This window comes from Euprymna scolopes, chromosome 19 (genome assembly GCF_053919585.1).
Source record: "Euprymna scolopes isolate OS-2025 chromosome 19, ASM5391958v1, whole genome shotgun sequence".
NCBI lineage: Eukaryota > Metazoa > Mollusca > Cephalopoda > Sepiida > Sepiolidae > Euprymna > Euprymna scolopes.
In genome coordinates, this window is record NC_136500.1 from 138,539,594 (window position 1) to 138,555,493 (window position 15,900).

The 15,900-nt window shown below is 32.9% G+C and overlaps 1 protein-coding gene across 1 annotated transcript in view; it reads left to right on the top strand.

Moving 5' to 3' along the window:
- Positions 1-15,900, top strand: part of LOC145240375 (zonadhesin-like) — a 175,170-nt gene that overhangs the window by 116,784 nt on the left and 42,486 nt on the right. Inside the window, exons 24-27 of the mRNA XM_080103956.1 lie at positions 3,308-3,415; positions 10,123-10,364; positions 10,471-10,778; positions 11,950-12,221. Of these exons, the coding sequence (XP_079960082.1) occupies positions 3,308-3,415; positions 10,123-10,364; positions 10,471-10,778; positions 11,950-12,221 (930 nt within the window). The remainder of the gene's footprint in view (positions 1-3,307; positions 3,416-10,122; positions 10,365-10,470; positions 10,779-11,949; positions 12,222-15,900) is intronic.

A 15,900-nucleotide genomic window follows, 5' to 3' on the forward strand; every position in this document is an offset into this window, starting at 1 on the left:
CCAAAGTGTTTTCCTATCACCACCACTATTCATCATAGCCATGATGCACCTTAACAACATAATAAGAAAATGGCAAGCCGGAAACAAGTTCACCAATACAGATAGCAGAATGAACTACCTAATGTACATGCATGGCCTGAAGTTATTTGCAAAAACCAACAAGGATTTAGGCACAACTAGAAGGGGAAAACTAGATGCAAAAGAATGTATAAACTACTAAACGAAATGGAGATAGGGGTACTAGGTGAACATGATAGCTACAAATATTTGGGTGTTCTGGTAGTAGATACAGTCAACACAACAGAAATGAAAGAGAAAATTGAATAGAAGAATAAGAAAACTCCTCGAGACGAAACTATATAGTAGAATTCTAATCTATATGATCTTGTAACGATGTATGTAACCAACTTTCCGGTATACGACATCCGGTTGCGCATGCGCGCATAACCTGCGCACTGAAATATTAACATTATTATCTCGAAATTATTATTTAATATGGGAAGAGTGGGGTTTAAAATCACTTAAAAGTAATACAGAAATGAACGATGTAAAAAAAAGCAGACAGTATTAACAATTGTTTATTTGGATAATTTAAACGCGAAATAAAAACCAAAGAACAATTGGGACACTGAAATATTAACGTTATTATTTCAAAATTATTACTTAACATGGGAAGAGTGGGGTTTAAAATAAACAAAAAAACAAAAGAATAATTTGGAAGCTGAAATATTAACGTTATTATTTCGAAATTATCATTTAGCATGGGAAGAGTGGGGTTTAAAATAACTTAAACGTAATACAGAAATGAACGATGTAAAAAAAATCAGATATATCAAAATTTTAATTTAACTATAAGTATTATGGTATCTGTTCAGTGCACATTTACCTATAAGTATGGCCAACCACTTATAAATCAGTAAGTGTGAAAAAAATTTCAAAAATAATCAATTATAATAAACAGAATGACTCATAGAAATCTATCTATATTCTTGTTCATTTTAATATATTTTCAAAGAAATGGTTCTGTTATGTCAAAAATCTATTTTCTTTACGTCGCGTGTCACGGTCATACATGAATTTCATAGCTAATATAACATACTGGCCCAACGGGTCACCGGTAGTCTAGTTAACGTTATAAACACAGTGTCAATTGTAAGATACTCTGAACCATTTATAAGTTAGACCAAAAAGTAACTGAGGCATCTATACTAGAATACCAGTACTCATGACAACGCATCCAAACGATGATGCTGACCAACTCTATGTGAAAAAAGACGGTGGAAGAAGGCTGATGAGTATAGAGGGCTGCGTAAATGACACAGGAAAAGAATCAGAAAAATACATAATGCAGAACACTGAAAGAGAAGAAATAATGACTAAAACGAAAAAAGAAAAATTGGAAGAGAATACACTACATGGACGATTCATAAGAATAACAAAAGATGAGACTAACGAAAACACTTGAACATGACTACAAAAAAAGAAAGCTTAGCAGAGAAACTGAATTTCTATTAACAGCCACACAAGAAAACACGATTAGACACAGCTTCATAAAAGCAAGGATCGATAAGACACAAGCAAAATGCAAATGCAAACTCTGCGGACAAAGAGACGAAACAATGGACCACATCGGAATCAGAGCGGTTACTCATAAGATACAACGGATAACAATAATGAAAACTGGTGAAATATTACGGAAAACACTGGAATGAATTACAGACATAAACTAGACATGCAGAAAATGTCAAACACAATGGAGTATCATGGAATCACGAAAACTGGAGCATTCATATTTTATTTTCATTTTTGTGTATGTCACCACTGTCACCACACCAAAGAGGATGAAAGTACTGCCAGACCTCCACTGGACGAGTGCAAAGAGGACTGGAACCTTGGGAAGGCTTGTTGGCACTCAAAGAGTAAATTTTATCTTGTGAAGACAGTTGTTTGCTATTTCTCTTCTAGACTTTAATAGATGTTGGGGGTCATTAAAGTACAGGATAGCAAATCTTTCATGAAGGCATAATCTACATGGGTTGTTTAGGTCCCTACACGTGGTAGCTTGTCTTATCATTTTCCATTCGACTACCGGCGAATGTCCGCTTTCCTTGACTTCCCAGTATTTATTTGCTAGTGTTGTTTTAATACGGTGTTTTTATTGTTGAATGTACTTTTGTGGTCATAATATGGAGTTTTGAAATCTAAGGAAATCATACCTACGTAATATTGCTTGTTATTCGGGTTTTCCTTCGCAAATATTGTGGCCTGGTAAACTACGCTTTTGGTAACCAAATATGCACTGAACAGATACTATAATACTTAAAGTTAAATTCAGATTTTGATATATCTATTAATTTAAATGCGAAAATAAAAAACAATTGGAACGCTGAAAACGTACATAGTAAAACAATACGTTTTATTGTCGCGTTGATTATTCATTTGTAACGCAATTAAAAAAACATATTTTCGGGGTTATTTATTTATGTTGGTAGTGCAGAAGAAAATGTATGAATGTTTTTAAGAAAGGTGTATTAAAAAATGGAGAATAAATTAAAAAAAGGCGGTGGGTAAATCGTTGTAAATGGTTGTCAACGGGTTAAAGTAGATTTATTTATAAGACAATTGCGTTAAAATAACTTAAACGTAATATTGAAATGGACGATGTAAAAAAAAGCAGAACTTATTAACAATTGTTTATTTGATAATTTAAACGTGAATAAAAAATTTGGACGCTGAAAACGTACACAGTAAAACAGTACGTTTTATTGTCGCGTTGATTATTTAGTATAATATATATCGTCCATATAAAACAAGTCGATGATTATACGTATTATTTGTAATCACGTTTTACGTTTGTTTCCCATATCTTGAAGTTTTTTATTCAATAAATTTAAGATTTTCGCTTTTCTAACTATGCCCATTTGTTCGAACAAAACCAGTCCAGCGATTTGTGTTTATTTGTTTACGCTGTTATGGATTTACGGTTATGTACGTATGCGCAACACCCGTTACAAGGTCATTTAAGTGTTATATATATATATATATATATATATATATATATATGCATATATATATATGCATATATATATATGCATATATATATGCATATATATATATGCATATATATATATATATATATATATATATATATATATATATATATATGGGCGGTATCCGCTGACATATATATCCAACGTGAAGAAACAATTAAAAATTATATAAAGATAGACTGTAGTGAAATCAAACCAGCATTGATATATTTCTAGTGACGATGAAAATATATGTACAATTATTTTATTTCGTTCAGATTCGTGCGTCTTTAATGCGTGTCAAAATGGAGGAAGCTGTGTAGAAAACGGTTGGAAGTGGAAATGCGTTTGTAAACCAGGATATATCGGAAAATATTGTCAACGTGGTAAGTGATGTCACTTTGATTAACTAACTTTAATTCATTGTTTTTTTTATGAATAACAATACACAATAATTTATTCATTTAATTATGACGGACTATTGTCCTCATCTTTAAGCTGTTGTTTCACGACGTTAACAACAACCTAAAGATGAGGATAATAGCCCGTAATCTATTTATATATCTATAAAAGTGAACGTGTCTGTGTGTATGTCTGTGTATCTGTCTGTGCGTCTGTCTGTGTACATTTCCCTACGCAATAACTTTGTCAATTTTTAGTCTACATACTCGAAATTTGATATACAGTGTAATGAGATTTGAGAAAATCGATGTGATTGGTTTTTGGCCAGAAATTTTGCGATTTAAGGGTCAAAGATTAACGATTTGACCTTTGAGAATTCTACCAAGCTCCTCCGACAATTTTGGGTCTAAACACTTCAAATTTTATATATAAGTTCCTTGGACGTGGATCTAAGTTACTAACTTGATTTGAGCCCAAAACAATAAATTTCAAGGGGTCAGGTTGTCAACGTTGTAAGTCATGTCACTAAGTTTAATTCATTATTTTTTTATAAATAATAATACACAAATGTTATACAATTGCGTAACTAATTATAGAAACGAATAACGAAATGTAATATGCAACATTTGTCACTATTATAAATTGAACAAGATAATAATTAAATGCATGTATCGAAATGTATCGGTTGATAGTATTGTATATTGTAGGTTGGTTGGTTGGTTGTTTTTGTTTTACGGCATATCAACCCTTTTCAGGTTATTTAATGCCGAATCCAAAGATTTTAAAGAAAGATTTTTTAATAGAATATATTTGTTGTTTTCAAGTCGGTTTCTATTTAACCCATAGTTGGGACCCTAACAGGTACTACCACTCCGGGTCAGAGTGGACTTAGGAGCAATGGCAATTAAAGGGTGGCTCCACACTCCCCAAAGCCCGAAAGCTAGGGCCTCACTATCGGATATAGTTTAAGGTCATATCCAGGACCATGTATATTGTAGGAGATTACATTAACAGAGGGGTGATATATTAAAACGTGTCATGTGTTATCTAGTGGATGTGAGATATTGTTCTTTTAACGAACAGATGATAAACGTATAAATCGTATGTATATTGTTTAGCCAGAAGGACATGATATTGACATGTAAACTGAGTCATGTTGTATCAGACTTATCACACGGGGTATTTTTCAGTTCATATATAAGAAGAATAATATATGCTTCATACCTTTTTTTCTTGAAGAGTTCTTCTATCTTCCCGCTGCTCCGTGACGAACCATGAAACGATCAGCATCAACCAATTGAGACATCTGTTCTTACTTGTGAAACCATAAAACAACTCTTTATATTTTTATAATATAAATTTATTACAGTTGTCTCGAATGGTTTTCACAGGATGTACAGTTCGTCTACATTTTCTATTCTTACAGCCCGCTCCTAGCTGTCTGTCCATCCCTGTCTAGACCGATGAAGCAATATTATGGGATGATGCAGAAACGTCTATTGAGACGGTCATAAAATTTATAGAAAAAAGTCCTTACTTTAGTGACAACTATGTTTTGCAAGCAATGTCACTCTGAAGAGATATAATCATAAAGAAGCTACAGAACCAAGAAATTGTAGATTTTCGTGATCGCTTACGGAATACAATGGCAGCGCCTGAGAGCTCAATCGATAAAAATAGAAACTGGAATGAGACTCATTCAATGAATAAATAAAAAAAAATGTATTTTACATAAATGTATGATTTCTGTATATGATAACTAAGGTAATAAATACCTAACAAGTAAGAGTAGATTTAATTTATTTTCAATGATTTTGTTCCTGGTAATAATATTTAACAATTCTTTCTTGCAATATATCGTAAACTCAACTTAATATATACTTGAAGTATCATATAGCAATGAATTTCATTTACTATTTCTTTATTCTTAGACAATTAAAGTCAACTGCAGCACATCTTTTGATCACGAAACTTGAACAGCATCCTCTAATTTGAACGAAGCGGATGTTCAAATTATAAGAATTATACGGTATTTTAATTTGTCCAAATTTCGAAAATATTATTATAGAGTTGTGATTTCAGAAGTAAAAAAAAAGTATTTAAATTCCATCAGCTAGAATCGAAACCGAAACTGTATCATTCAAAGCTTGTAACGTTCCCACCGTACCAACGTGACGCACATATGAAAATATTAAGCATTTAAAATTAAAAATAAACTAAGATGAATGTGCAAAATGTATAACGATTTTTTTTTTAATTTTGTCCCATTTTTGACCCCTTAGCCCTATTTTTACTGAGAAAAGCCCCATGAAAGAACGGGTCATAAAAATCCAATCATTTGAGGCCCCTAGCTCGGGGAAGATAAAGTTTGGAAATATGGAGACAGACAAACAAACAGACAGACAGACATATATCCTTTTATATATAAAACTTATAAATAATTGGAATCGGACATTGTAGTGGAATTGGTTGGTCTGTTCTTGGTTGTTTTTGTTTTACGGCATATCAACCCTTTTCAGGTTATTTAATGCCGAATCCAAAGATTTTGAAGAAAATTTTTTTAATAGAATATATTTGTTGTTTTCAAGTCAGTTTCTATTTAACCCATAGTTGGGACCCTAACAGGTACTACCACTCCGGGTCAGAGTGGACCTGGGAGGAATGGTAATTAAAGGGTGGCTCCACACTCCCCAAAGCCCGAAAGCTGGGGCTTCACCACTGGATATAGTTTAAGGTCATATCCAGGACCGGGAAGTAGGAAAGGAAAAAAGGGGGAGGGAAGGGGGCTGTTGTTATTGTTTTTGGTTTTGTAGAACATAAGTTTTACAAAAGAGAATAGAAAAACAAAAAGGAACATCAATGTAGGTGCATTTCGTCTCAGGAAGCCAATAGACAGCCTGATCTGGTAGCACCAGTAGTGGAATTGGGAAAAATGTTGAAACGTTCACATCGCTAATTTTTACTTAAAATATATCCACTTCCACTTCTAATATAAGCAGTATTTTCTCTGCTACTCTGTTTGTTTGACCATATTTTGAATTTTTGTAAGGGAGATAATTACACGAAAACTTCGGCATCAAGTTGCTCTGGTGTTGTCAAGAACAGTTATTGCACTTTTAAGAAATGTATTTATTTTAAAAAAATTATACATTTCTCGAAACAAATTAGGTAAAAAAAAAACATTCAAACGTGTAGGGAAGGGGTTCTGTAGTCACTGTTCCTAATATTTGTCTGTCATTTCCCTTGCTAGAATCTTCAATCACCATAATACAACATTCAATTCAGAAGACGTTCTATTTAAGATTCACAAATCGATTTTCTTCTTTACAATAAATATATACATAAATAAATATACAAGTTAGAAAAGCATTTCATCCAAGGCATGAAAATTGTTACACAAAATGTTTTTACTATAGGCTTTAAAAATAAAGGTACAAGATTCAATTTGAAATTTATTTATCTTCAAAGTGTACTTTTATAAATTTTACAAAGTGAATGTATAAAAATTTAATACCTTACTTTGTAAAATGTATAAAAGTGCACTTTGAAGATAAATAAATTTCAAATTGCATCTTGTACCTTTATTTTTAAAGCCTATAGTAAAAACATTTTGTGTAACAATTTTCATACCTTGGATGAAATGCTTTTCTAACTTGTATCGTGTCTTTTTAAGATTATATTTTATTTGATTTATTAATTTGGATTTTAAAAAAGATGAATGTGGTTTTGTATGTATTTATAAAAACTCTCCGCCTCTCTATTTCAGTTCGTAATTCTCCTCAAACCACAACTCTTTTTTGCAACTCCCTCTTTGTTATACATGTCTGAACAATGAGAAAATCTGAATTTTTTTAACAAAAACTTTAAAATAACTTTTTTTAGATTAAATTTTTTTAAACTTTTTCACAAGAAAATCTTTACAATTTTATAAGGAACATATTTCATATAGGTTTCATTAACAAATATTCAGTATATAACGAGAAAAATAGAGATTAAAATTTCAAAAGAACTGTATAACTGGTTACGCTCAATAGTAGTCCTCGCTAGCGAAAGACTTTGTTATTGTTAATCTATTATTATTATTATTATTATTATTATTATTATTATTATTATTATTATTATTATTATTATTATTATTTAAAACATTTTGTGCTCTGCTCTTTCGCGCGAGGACTAATGGTTTTAAAAAATATATTTGTTACTAGGCATTTTTATATGAGTGAAAAAATGTAATAAATATATATATGCATAATTTTAAAATAAATAATCTTACTTTTATTTTATTAGAATTTATTTGCTTCCCCACAAAAGCAAAATGTGACACAAGGTCATTTTTAATGCGGGGTTAAACCAGCTCCCCGAGAAGAAGATAAAAGGGGCACTCTGGTAGGGACAAAAAATAATAATTGTTTCAGTATAGAGGGTTTCCTTTCCGTTGACTGAGACAGATTACCTTAAGAGTACCATCGGAACAGATACTACACATTGATCTTGGCACGAATTTAATTTATTAGTATTTATGTGCTTCTCCACAAAAGCAAACTGTGACACAAGGTCGTTTTTAATGTGGGGGAAACCCAGTTCCCCGAAAAGAAGGCAAAAGGGACCAAAAATAATAATTGTTTCAGTATAGAGGGTTTACCATCCATTGCTCGAAAGTTAATTACGCCTGAAAGTATTCTGTACCTCTACAAGGCCACCATTCGCCTATGTATGGTGTAATGTTACATTTGGATTGGTTCATCTGCTACTATTTTCCCTGCTCCTGGACAGGGTCCAAAAGAGAGGCGCCAACCTGATAGGTGCTTAACTGTCATCTTATCGTCAATATCTGTCCCATCAACGAAATTTTGCATCCCTCTGCCTGTTTTACAAGTATTTTAATGGTGGATGCTCCGACGAACTGTAAGCCCTTGTGTCTCTTCGACGAAAAGCAGCAAACTCCCACTCCTAAATAGTAGAGATCCCTAGATCTAAGAAAGCCTTCTACTCTAATAGTTTCTTCGTCAGAAAGGCTAGATTTGGAATTCCCTTCCAGGTTCCTGTTTTTCCAAGTGTAGTGACATGCAGAAGTTCAAATGTAATGTGAACGGACATCTTGCTGCTCAACTTCCTACATAAGATCTTTTCAACTCACGTCTCTGATTGTAGCCCCCCCCCCACATCAAAGTGGGTGAAAATTGTAATAAGTCAAAACTGTCTTTGCGGAAAGGTTATTTGGCTGATGGATTGAGAGCATACTATCCCCGTGGATTAAATAAACGGTTCTGTCATAAATTCCGTGTAGACTCCAGAGTTCGACAGAATGATTCCTAAGTTCGACAGAATGATTCCCAAGTTCGACAGAATGATTCCCAAGTTCGACAGAGTGATTCCCAAGTTCGACAGAATGATTCCCAAGTTCGACAGAAAGATTCCCAAGTTCGACAGAAAGATTCCCAAGTTTGACAGAAAGATTCCCAAGTTCGACAGAAAGACACCCGAGATCAACAAGATACAGCTGTAGAATGTTCCGAAAAATCCACTGTAAGATCAAATTGTATTATATAAAGTTTAATAAGAGATATAAAATACGTATTTTATTAATAATCTTTTCTACGAAGAGAAATTGCTGTCATAGCGCATATCATTCTCCTATTTTAAAAATTGATGGAATTGCATAAGATAAAGTGTGTTAAAACAGATATAAAATACCTGTTTTATTACAACCAAAAAATGCGAGCATGAAAAGTAATATGGTTAATCTTAAACATGGAAAAGTAAAGGACTAGTTGTTAAAACTGAAAAAGAAAAGTACAAGATATTCTAGTAAAAATATAATAAATTTAATACTAAAATATTACAGCATTAAGAATTGATTATATTATATTATATAATAAATTGAATTAAAAACAATTCTTAATGCTGCAATATTTTAAGTTATAAATGTATTATATTTTTTACTAGAATATCTTGCCTTTTTCTTTTCCAGTTTTAACAACTAGTCCTTTTACTTCGTCATGCTTAAGCTTGACCGTATTGCTTTGTATGCTCGCATTTTTCTATTGTAATCCATATTTTTTCAGGCTTCTAGTAAATTCACTTGTTTTTTCGTTTAATTCCAGTCTTATTTTTGGCCACCAGGAACATAGTATACACTTATGTAATAAGAATGTACGTCACTCGTCTGTTTGAAATAAAATCCCCCGAATTAACTCCCTTTTATTCTTTCATTCTCTCTGTTTAACTTGTTACTTCTCTTTTCGCGAGGGCGGTGAATTGGTAGCAACAGTAGTCGCTGAAGCGACGTGGTTGCTATGGAAACCAGTAATAAAAACGTCGCTCACTTCCTTACGTTTTTTACGATTTTGAATACCAGTAAACCCATCATAACTTTTCTTTTACTGAACGAATAGTGAACTTTTTTTTTTTTGCACAATATAGCTAAGAAGGTGATTTATAAATCGTAATAATTGTTTGAAATTTGGTCGAAAAATGAGCGAGCGGTGAAGTTTTAAACATTTCTAAACGACTGAAACTACCACTTCATATATTCAAACATGGTAGTTTTTGAATGATCAATTATTTTCTTCGCAAAGAGCATCTGCCATAGTAGCGCATATCATCAGTTTATTATAAAAATTGATGCAATTGTATTAATGTTTAATAACAAATATAAAATACACATTTTTATTAATCATTCTTTCCACAGAGAGAATCTGCCGTTGTAGCGCATACGGTGATCCGCATTATAAAACATTTGACGGACAAACGATCCACTTCATGGGAATTTGTAAATATACTTTGTCTGCCAGCACCAAATTCTCACCGGAAGCTTTCGCCGTTGAAGTTAAGAACGAACACCGAGGAAATAATCGCGCTTCTTATACTCGAATGGTCGATGTCAAAATAAATGGTTTCATAATTCGACTACTAAAAGGAAACAAAGTACTTGTAAGTAAAAATATTTTTTTTAATTATTGAATTTGATTTATATGAATGTTTTGTTTTTAAAAATAAATGAAAGTCATTATGGGATTTAAATTTATTTTCATTGTAGATTAATGGTCTGAGATGGTCATTACCGTTTGAAACCGACTCGGGATTAACTGTGAAATATTCTTGCGGTTGGATAACAGTTTCAACGAAATGGGGTCTGATAGTTCAATTTGACGGACGACACGTCGTTAAGGTAACAGTCCCAGGCCGGTTTGCTAATCTCTTGACTGGAATCTGTGGTGACTGCAATGGAAAGAAAGATGACTTCCGAACCAAAGAAGGCGAAGACGTATCGAGGAGTCGCAATAAATATTCATTGATTGGAATGAGTTACCAAGTCAAAGATGACAGCGACAGACCTACAAAAAAGTAAGAAAACAAAAATATCCCTCTATTACATTGAATAAAATATATTATATCTATACGACAGCATAAAAATTAAACATGTATGAGCGTTAACGATTATCTGTCACGTATTTATATTTTATAAGCGCATCTGGCAGTCACACTCGCTACAACAGTTGTATTTCATAATTCATAAATTACAAAATCTTTAAATAAAACGACGAAAAGCTAATAAATATCTATAACACAATTCTATTGAAAAATAATAACACAATTCTATTGAAAAATTATGACACAATCCTATTGAAAAATTATAATAACACAATTCTATTGAAAAATAATAATAACACAATTCTATTGAAATGCACTTAATTACACAATTTTATAGAAAAACAATAATTAACACAATTCTATTGAAACAGGTTACTGTGATTTATAAGTAATTGGTGCTATATTTAATTCAGTTTTACCCGAAGGGAGTAAAAGGGAACTAAGACATCTTCGTGAAAATTCAAAACCTCACGGAAATATTGCATGCATTAGTAATGGCGGAAATTGACAAGTTGAACGGAAATTGACTTGGATTTTTATGCAATTGTCTGCATAATTGCCAGTGCAGTGTCTTCCCCACTTCATCATGTCTATTTTTTTATTCATGTTGGGCTAGTTTGCTGCATTCACTTATTATGAAGTTTGTTATTTTGTCTCTTTGTCCGTAAAGTCTACATTTGCTGTTTTACTGTGTCTTGTTTATCCTTGCTTTGTTATGGGTCGTTCTAATCGAGTTATATTGTGTGGCTATTATTAGGGATTCAGTTTCCGTGTTTAGGTGTCCTTTTTGTAACCACTTTCAAGTATTTTCGTCAGTATTATCATTTTGTCATAATACAACTTTACTATTTACAATTATTGTTGATTATTTTCTTTAATTTAATCATCTTTTCACAATGCTTTTTTTATCACGTGTAATTGTTTATTTTCTTTTCCAGATGTGACGTAACTGATGTAACATATCTTAAACATATATATACAATTAATTGTTTTCCTCCCGTATCTATTATAAAGCGTGGTGTCATTAACAAACATACCTATCTCGTGCACAATTACATAATTTTTAATGTTTTACTTAATGTAATCATCATCTTACAATAGTTTGTTTTATCACGTGTAATTGTTGTTTCTCTTTCTTTTTCAGATGTGACGTAACTGATGTAGAAACGAAATGCAAAGCAAAAGAAGTCAGAAAATGTGATGTGATTATAAAGTATGAAATCTTCAAGACTTGTCGAGAGAAACTTGAAACGTGGATCGTCAAAGAATATTTCGAATCGTGTCAAATTGACGTTTGCATTTATCGCAAGAATCGCAAACTCTTCAAAGCAGTCTTCTGTGCCGCCATTGAAGGATTCGCTGTTGAATGTGCAAAAGTTGGAATCAACGTCGACTGGAGACAAGTAACGAAATGCCGTAAGTAACGAAACCATTATTACGTTTCGAATATTACGCGTTAAATCTGGTAAGTTTTGTGAATATAATTTTGATTATAAACGGTAACATAAATTCAGTTAGAGAGGTTTTCCCAAACAAATTATGAAACCAGTAATGATCAGCAGAAGTATAGTAGTTTTCTCGTTTTGTAGACAAAAAGACATCACTAAAGCTTTCGACAAAATCCAATCTATTTTTTAAAGCTATTCTTGTGTCGTATAATCCGTGTCTCTGTAACAATTTATCGGTTTATTGCTCTCGTATGTATAATCATGTTTGATGCATTTCTACGAAGACGAGTGCTGCTAAATAAATATATACACTTCAAGATGTTCCAGTTAAAAACAGAGATGATTTCATAACAAAACTGTTTTTTTTATTTAATTATTATTTTGCCTGTCAGTGGTTGTCGAATGTGTCGAGGAAGAGTGGTGAAAAAGGTGAGGTTGCGTTGTCGATCAAAGGACGTAAAGACACTCTCTCTTCTCTTCTCTCTCTCTCTTCTCTCTCTCTCTCTCTGTCTTCACTCTCTCTGTCTTTTACTCTCTCTCTCTCTCTCTCTCTCTCTGTTCTCTGTTTGTCGAACATTTTGCTTTTATTGACAAATTCTTTCTCTGTTTCATCAGAAGTCAATATGTATGTCAAAGTTTGACTGGGTATTTTCTTTGTTCTCTGCTAAACTGGAATTGTAGAATTCTTCTTCTTATTATTATTATTATTATTATTATTATTATTATTATTATTATTATTATTATTATTATTATTATTATTATTATTACAGAATGTTGTATCATCAGCAAGTATACTCATCACAGATATAATTTTGCTCGATAAGTCGTTTATGAATAGAAGGAACAATAAATGTCCCAGGATGGACCTCTAAGGCACTCCCACATTAATATTATGTTGTTTGGATGCATGTTTATCAAGCACATCCTAAATGTTCCTCCTGTCTGAGAAAGATTTAATTATATTTAGTATTTAGTAGTTTGTCCAGCAATAACGTATGATTTAAGTTGCATAGAAACTCTTTGCGTCAGACTTTCTCAAAGGATTTGGATATGTCAAAGACTATTGTCCTCGCTTCCCTGCCTTATCTGGGGAATAGTGCATGCCCTCAAAGATGAAAAGTAAAATATTCCCAGTAGAACAGGATTACCAAAATTCATACTGTCGGCCAGAGAGAAAATTAACTTTTACGAGGTGGTGAACTAGCGCTTCATTGATTAATGAATCAAATATTTTAATATAAGTTCAATTGGCACGTTGAGGAGAAGGTATGCCGATAGGTTCACCTCTCACTAATTAAAATAAAGAAAGAACTCCGTTGGCAAAGTTTACGTATATAATTACTGGGGAAACTCGGCTGTTTTTCCTCGAGTCATTTAAGACTTTATGTGAATGGAAATTTTCTACCCCTTTGCAAATATATTCGACGCTAAGTGGCGCTTTATTAATATAAGTATTTGAAAGTCTACTAAAAAGAGTAGCGTCGATATTTTTTGTTTGTTTCGTTTTTTGTTTGTTATTTTTTGTTGTTGTTTTTTTGTTTGTTTGTTTGTTTGTTTTGTTTTTTGCAAAAGAACACATTTGATTCAAAATTGGAGAATGCGTTTATTTTGAGAAAAATACAACGCGAATCACAAACCGCAAATTGACAACAATAAATTCCAATAATACATTTTAAGAGTAGTTTTCTTTAGGGGAGTAGAGGTGTGAGGGGGAGGCAAATGTAAAAGATAGACAATTATGTAAATAAATTATTACTAACTTTTTAAAAAATTGTTGTTTTTTTTTTTTTAATTTCTGCTTACCAGACTTAAGTTGGCAAAGTTTACGCATGTTATTCTTGTAGCAACTCAGCTGTTTTCCGCGAGTCATTCCCGACTTGATTTGAATGGAAATTTTCTACCTCTCCTGATCTGAAATGAAACACATACCTCAAATCCGTTGCCAAGGTCGCTGAGAAAATGGTTGGATCACTCAACCGCTTCAGTAGATATCTCACTGCTGATGTAATTTTCTACCTGTATAAGAGCCAAGTACGTCCAATAATCGAGTACTGTTGCCACATCTGGGCAGAAGCTGCTAAATGCACTTATCCTGCTTTTACAGAATTCAAAATAGACTTCGTAGACTTCTGCAACCCTTTTCTCACAGAAGAGGCGTTATGAGCCTCTCTCTGCTGTATCGCTATTTTCATGGGAAGTGCTCGTCTCAGCTCCAATCTAGGGTCCCCCTTTCCAAACTTTCACCAATACCACTTGTCTGGCTGAAACCACTATCAACCCACTCTTTATCTATGCCTTAACCTAAACATAGATTCCATGAAAAAAGTTTCTTTCTTAAAACTGCACGTCTATGGAACTGTCTTCCGTTTGCCTTCTTTTCAGCTGGCTACAATATGAACGTCTTCAAGTCGAACGTAAACAAGTTCTTGATGATCCGTTTCCCTTAAGTAATCTAATTTACCAAATTTACACTTCTAACGATTACTACGATATTGTCCCATTTACTACCTTACACTCATTAAACTTTATTCTCGAGTGGCCTCAGCGCCTTGATAACTGGTGACCTATTTGTAGAAAAAAAACATTTTACAGAGGGAGAAGATTAATCAGGCGATGATTTAGCGGTTCAGTTTTTTTCAATAAAATTCATGTATATTATTACCGTAAAGGCGATTTTTTCATTCATCATGAAAACGAGATTCAGCACGGAATTTATTGTAGAGTTTAGCGATTACAGATAGCTCGGCAAGGCATATTTTTATTAGTATAGCCGGAATGAGATCAGATTAGGCTCACAAGATTTGGAGGTGCCTTTTATTATTATTATTATTATTATTATTATTATTATTATTATTATATTAAGGAAATGAGAAGGGGTGATTTCTAGACCGTCAACTGCGACCTGTCTGCAAATGGAAAATTTAGGATGGGGTGTTTACTCCAAGCAAATAATTCAGCTTTCTCGGTTGCTGTGCAGACGGCCTTATGATAGTTGAATAGTAGAGGAATTATTTATTTATCATCCTTTATTTACTATATTATTATATATTTTCCAGAAATCGCGGGTTTCTATTTTCTGCGATTTTATGCGTTTTCTCGATATTTCGGTATGCTTTCTCTTTGCTGCGGTTATTTTAATCTTATAACAAGGGGAGATGTTTATGGGGGTTCAAGTTGAAGTTGGAAATTAGTCGCCAGGGAAGAAATACAGCCGTCTCAGTTTCCGCGTAAACCTAGTTACTATACTATTATAAATTTTTCAGAAATCGCGAGTTCCTATTTTCTGCGTCTCTAATCATTTTCTCGTTATTTCCGTATGCCTTCTTTTTAGCTGTGGCTATTTTAATCTTACAATAATTTCTAACATCTATAACGTTTATTTCTATTTGTATTTGGTTTATGGCGGTTGAATCTTCAGAATGCCTGCTGCTTTTCGGCAATGGTTGCTGCAAATGATAAAATAAACCATTAAGGAGAATATAGGATTGCTATTGAACTCCTATGTGTAACAGACCACGGACGCGCATATGGCGGCGATATGTAAATACCGAACATTATACGAAATTACATTACGGTACGGAAAAAGAAAAAAGACTATAAAACCGGGGAGAGGGCACGTTACAAAAGGGATCACGTTAGAGACCTAC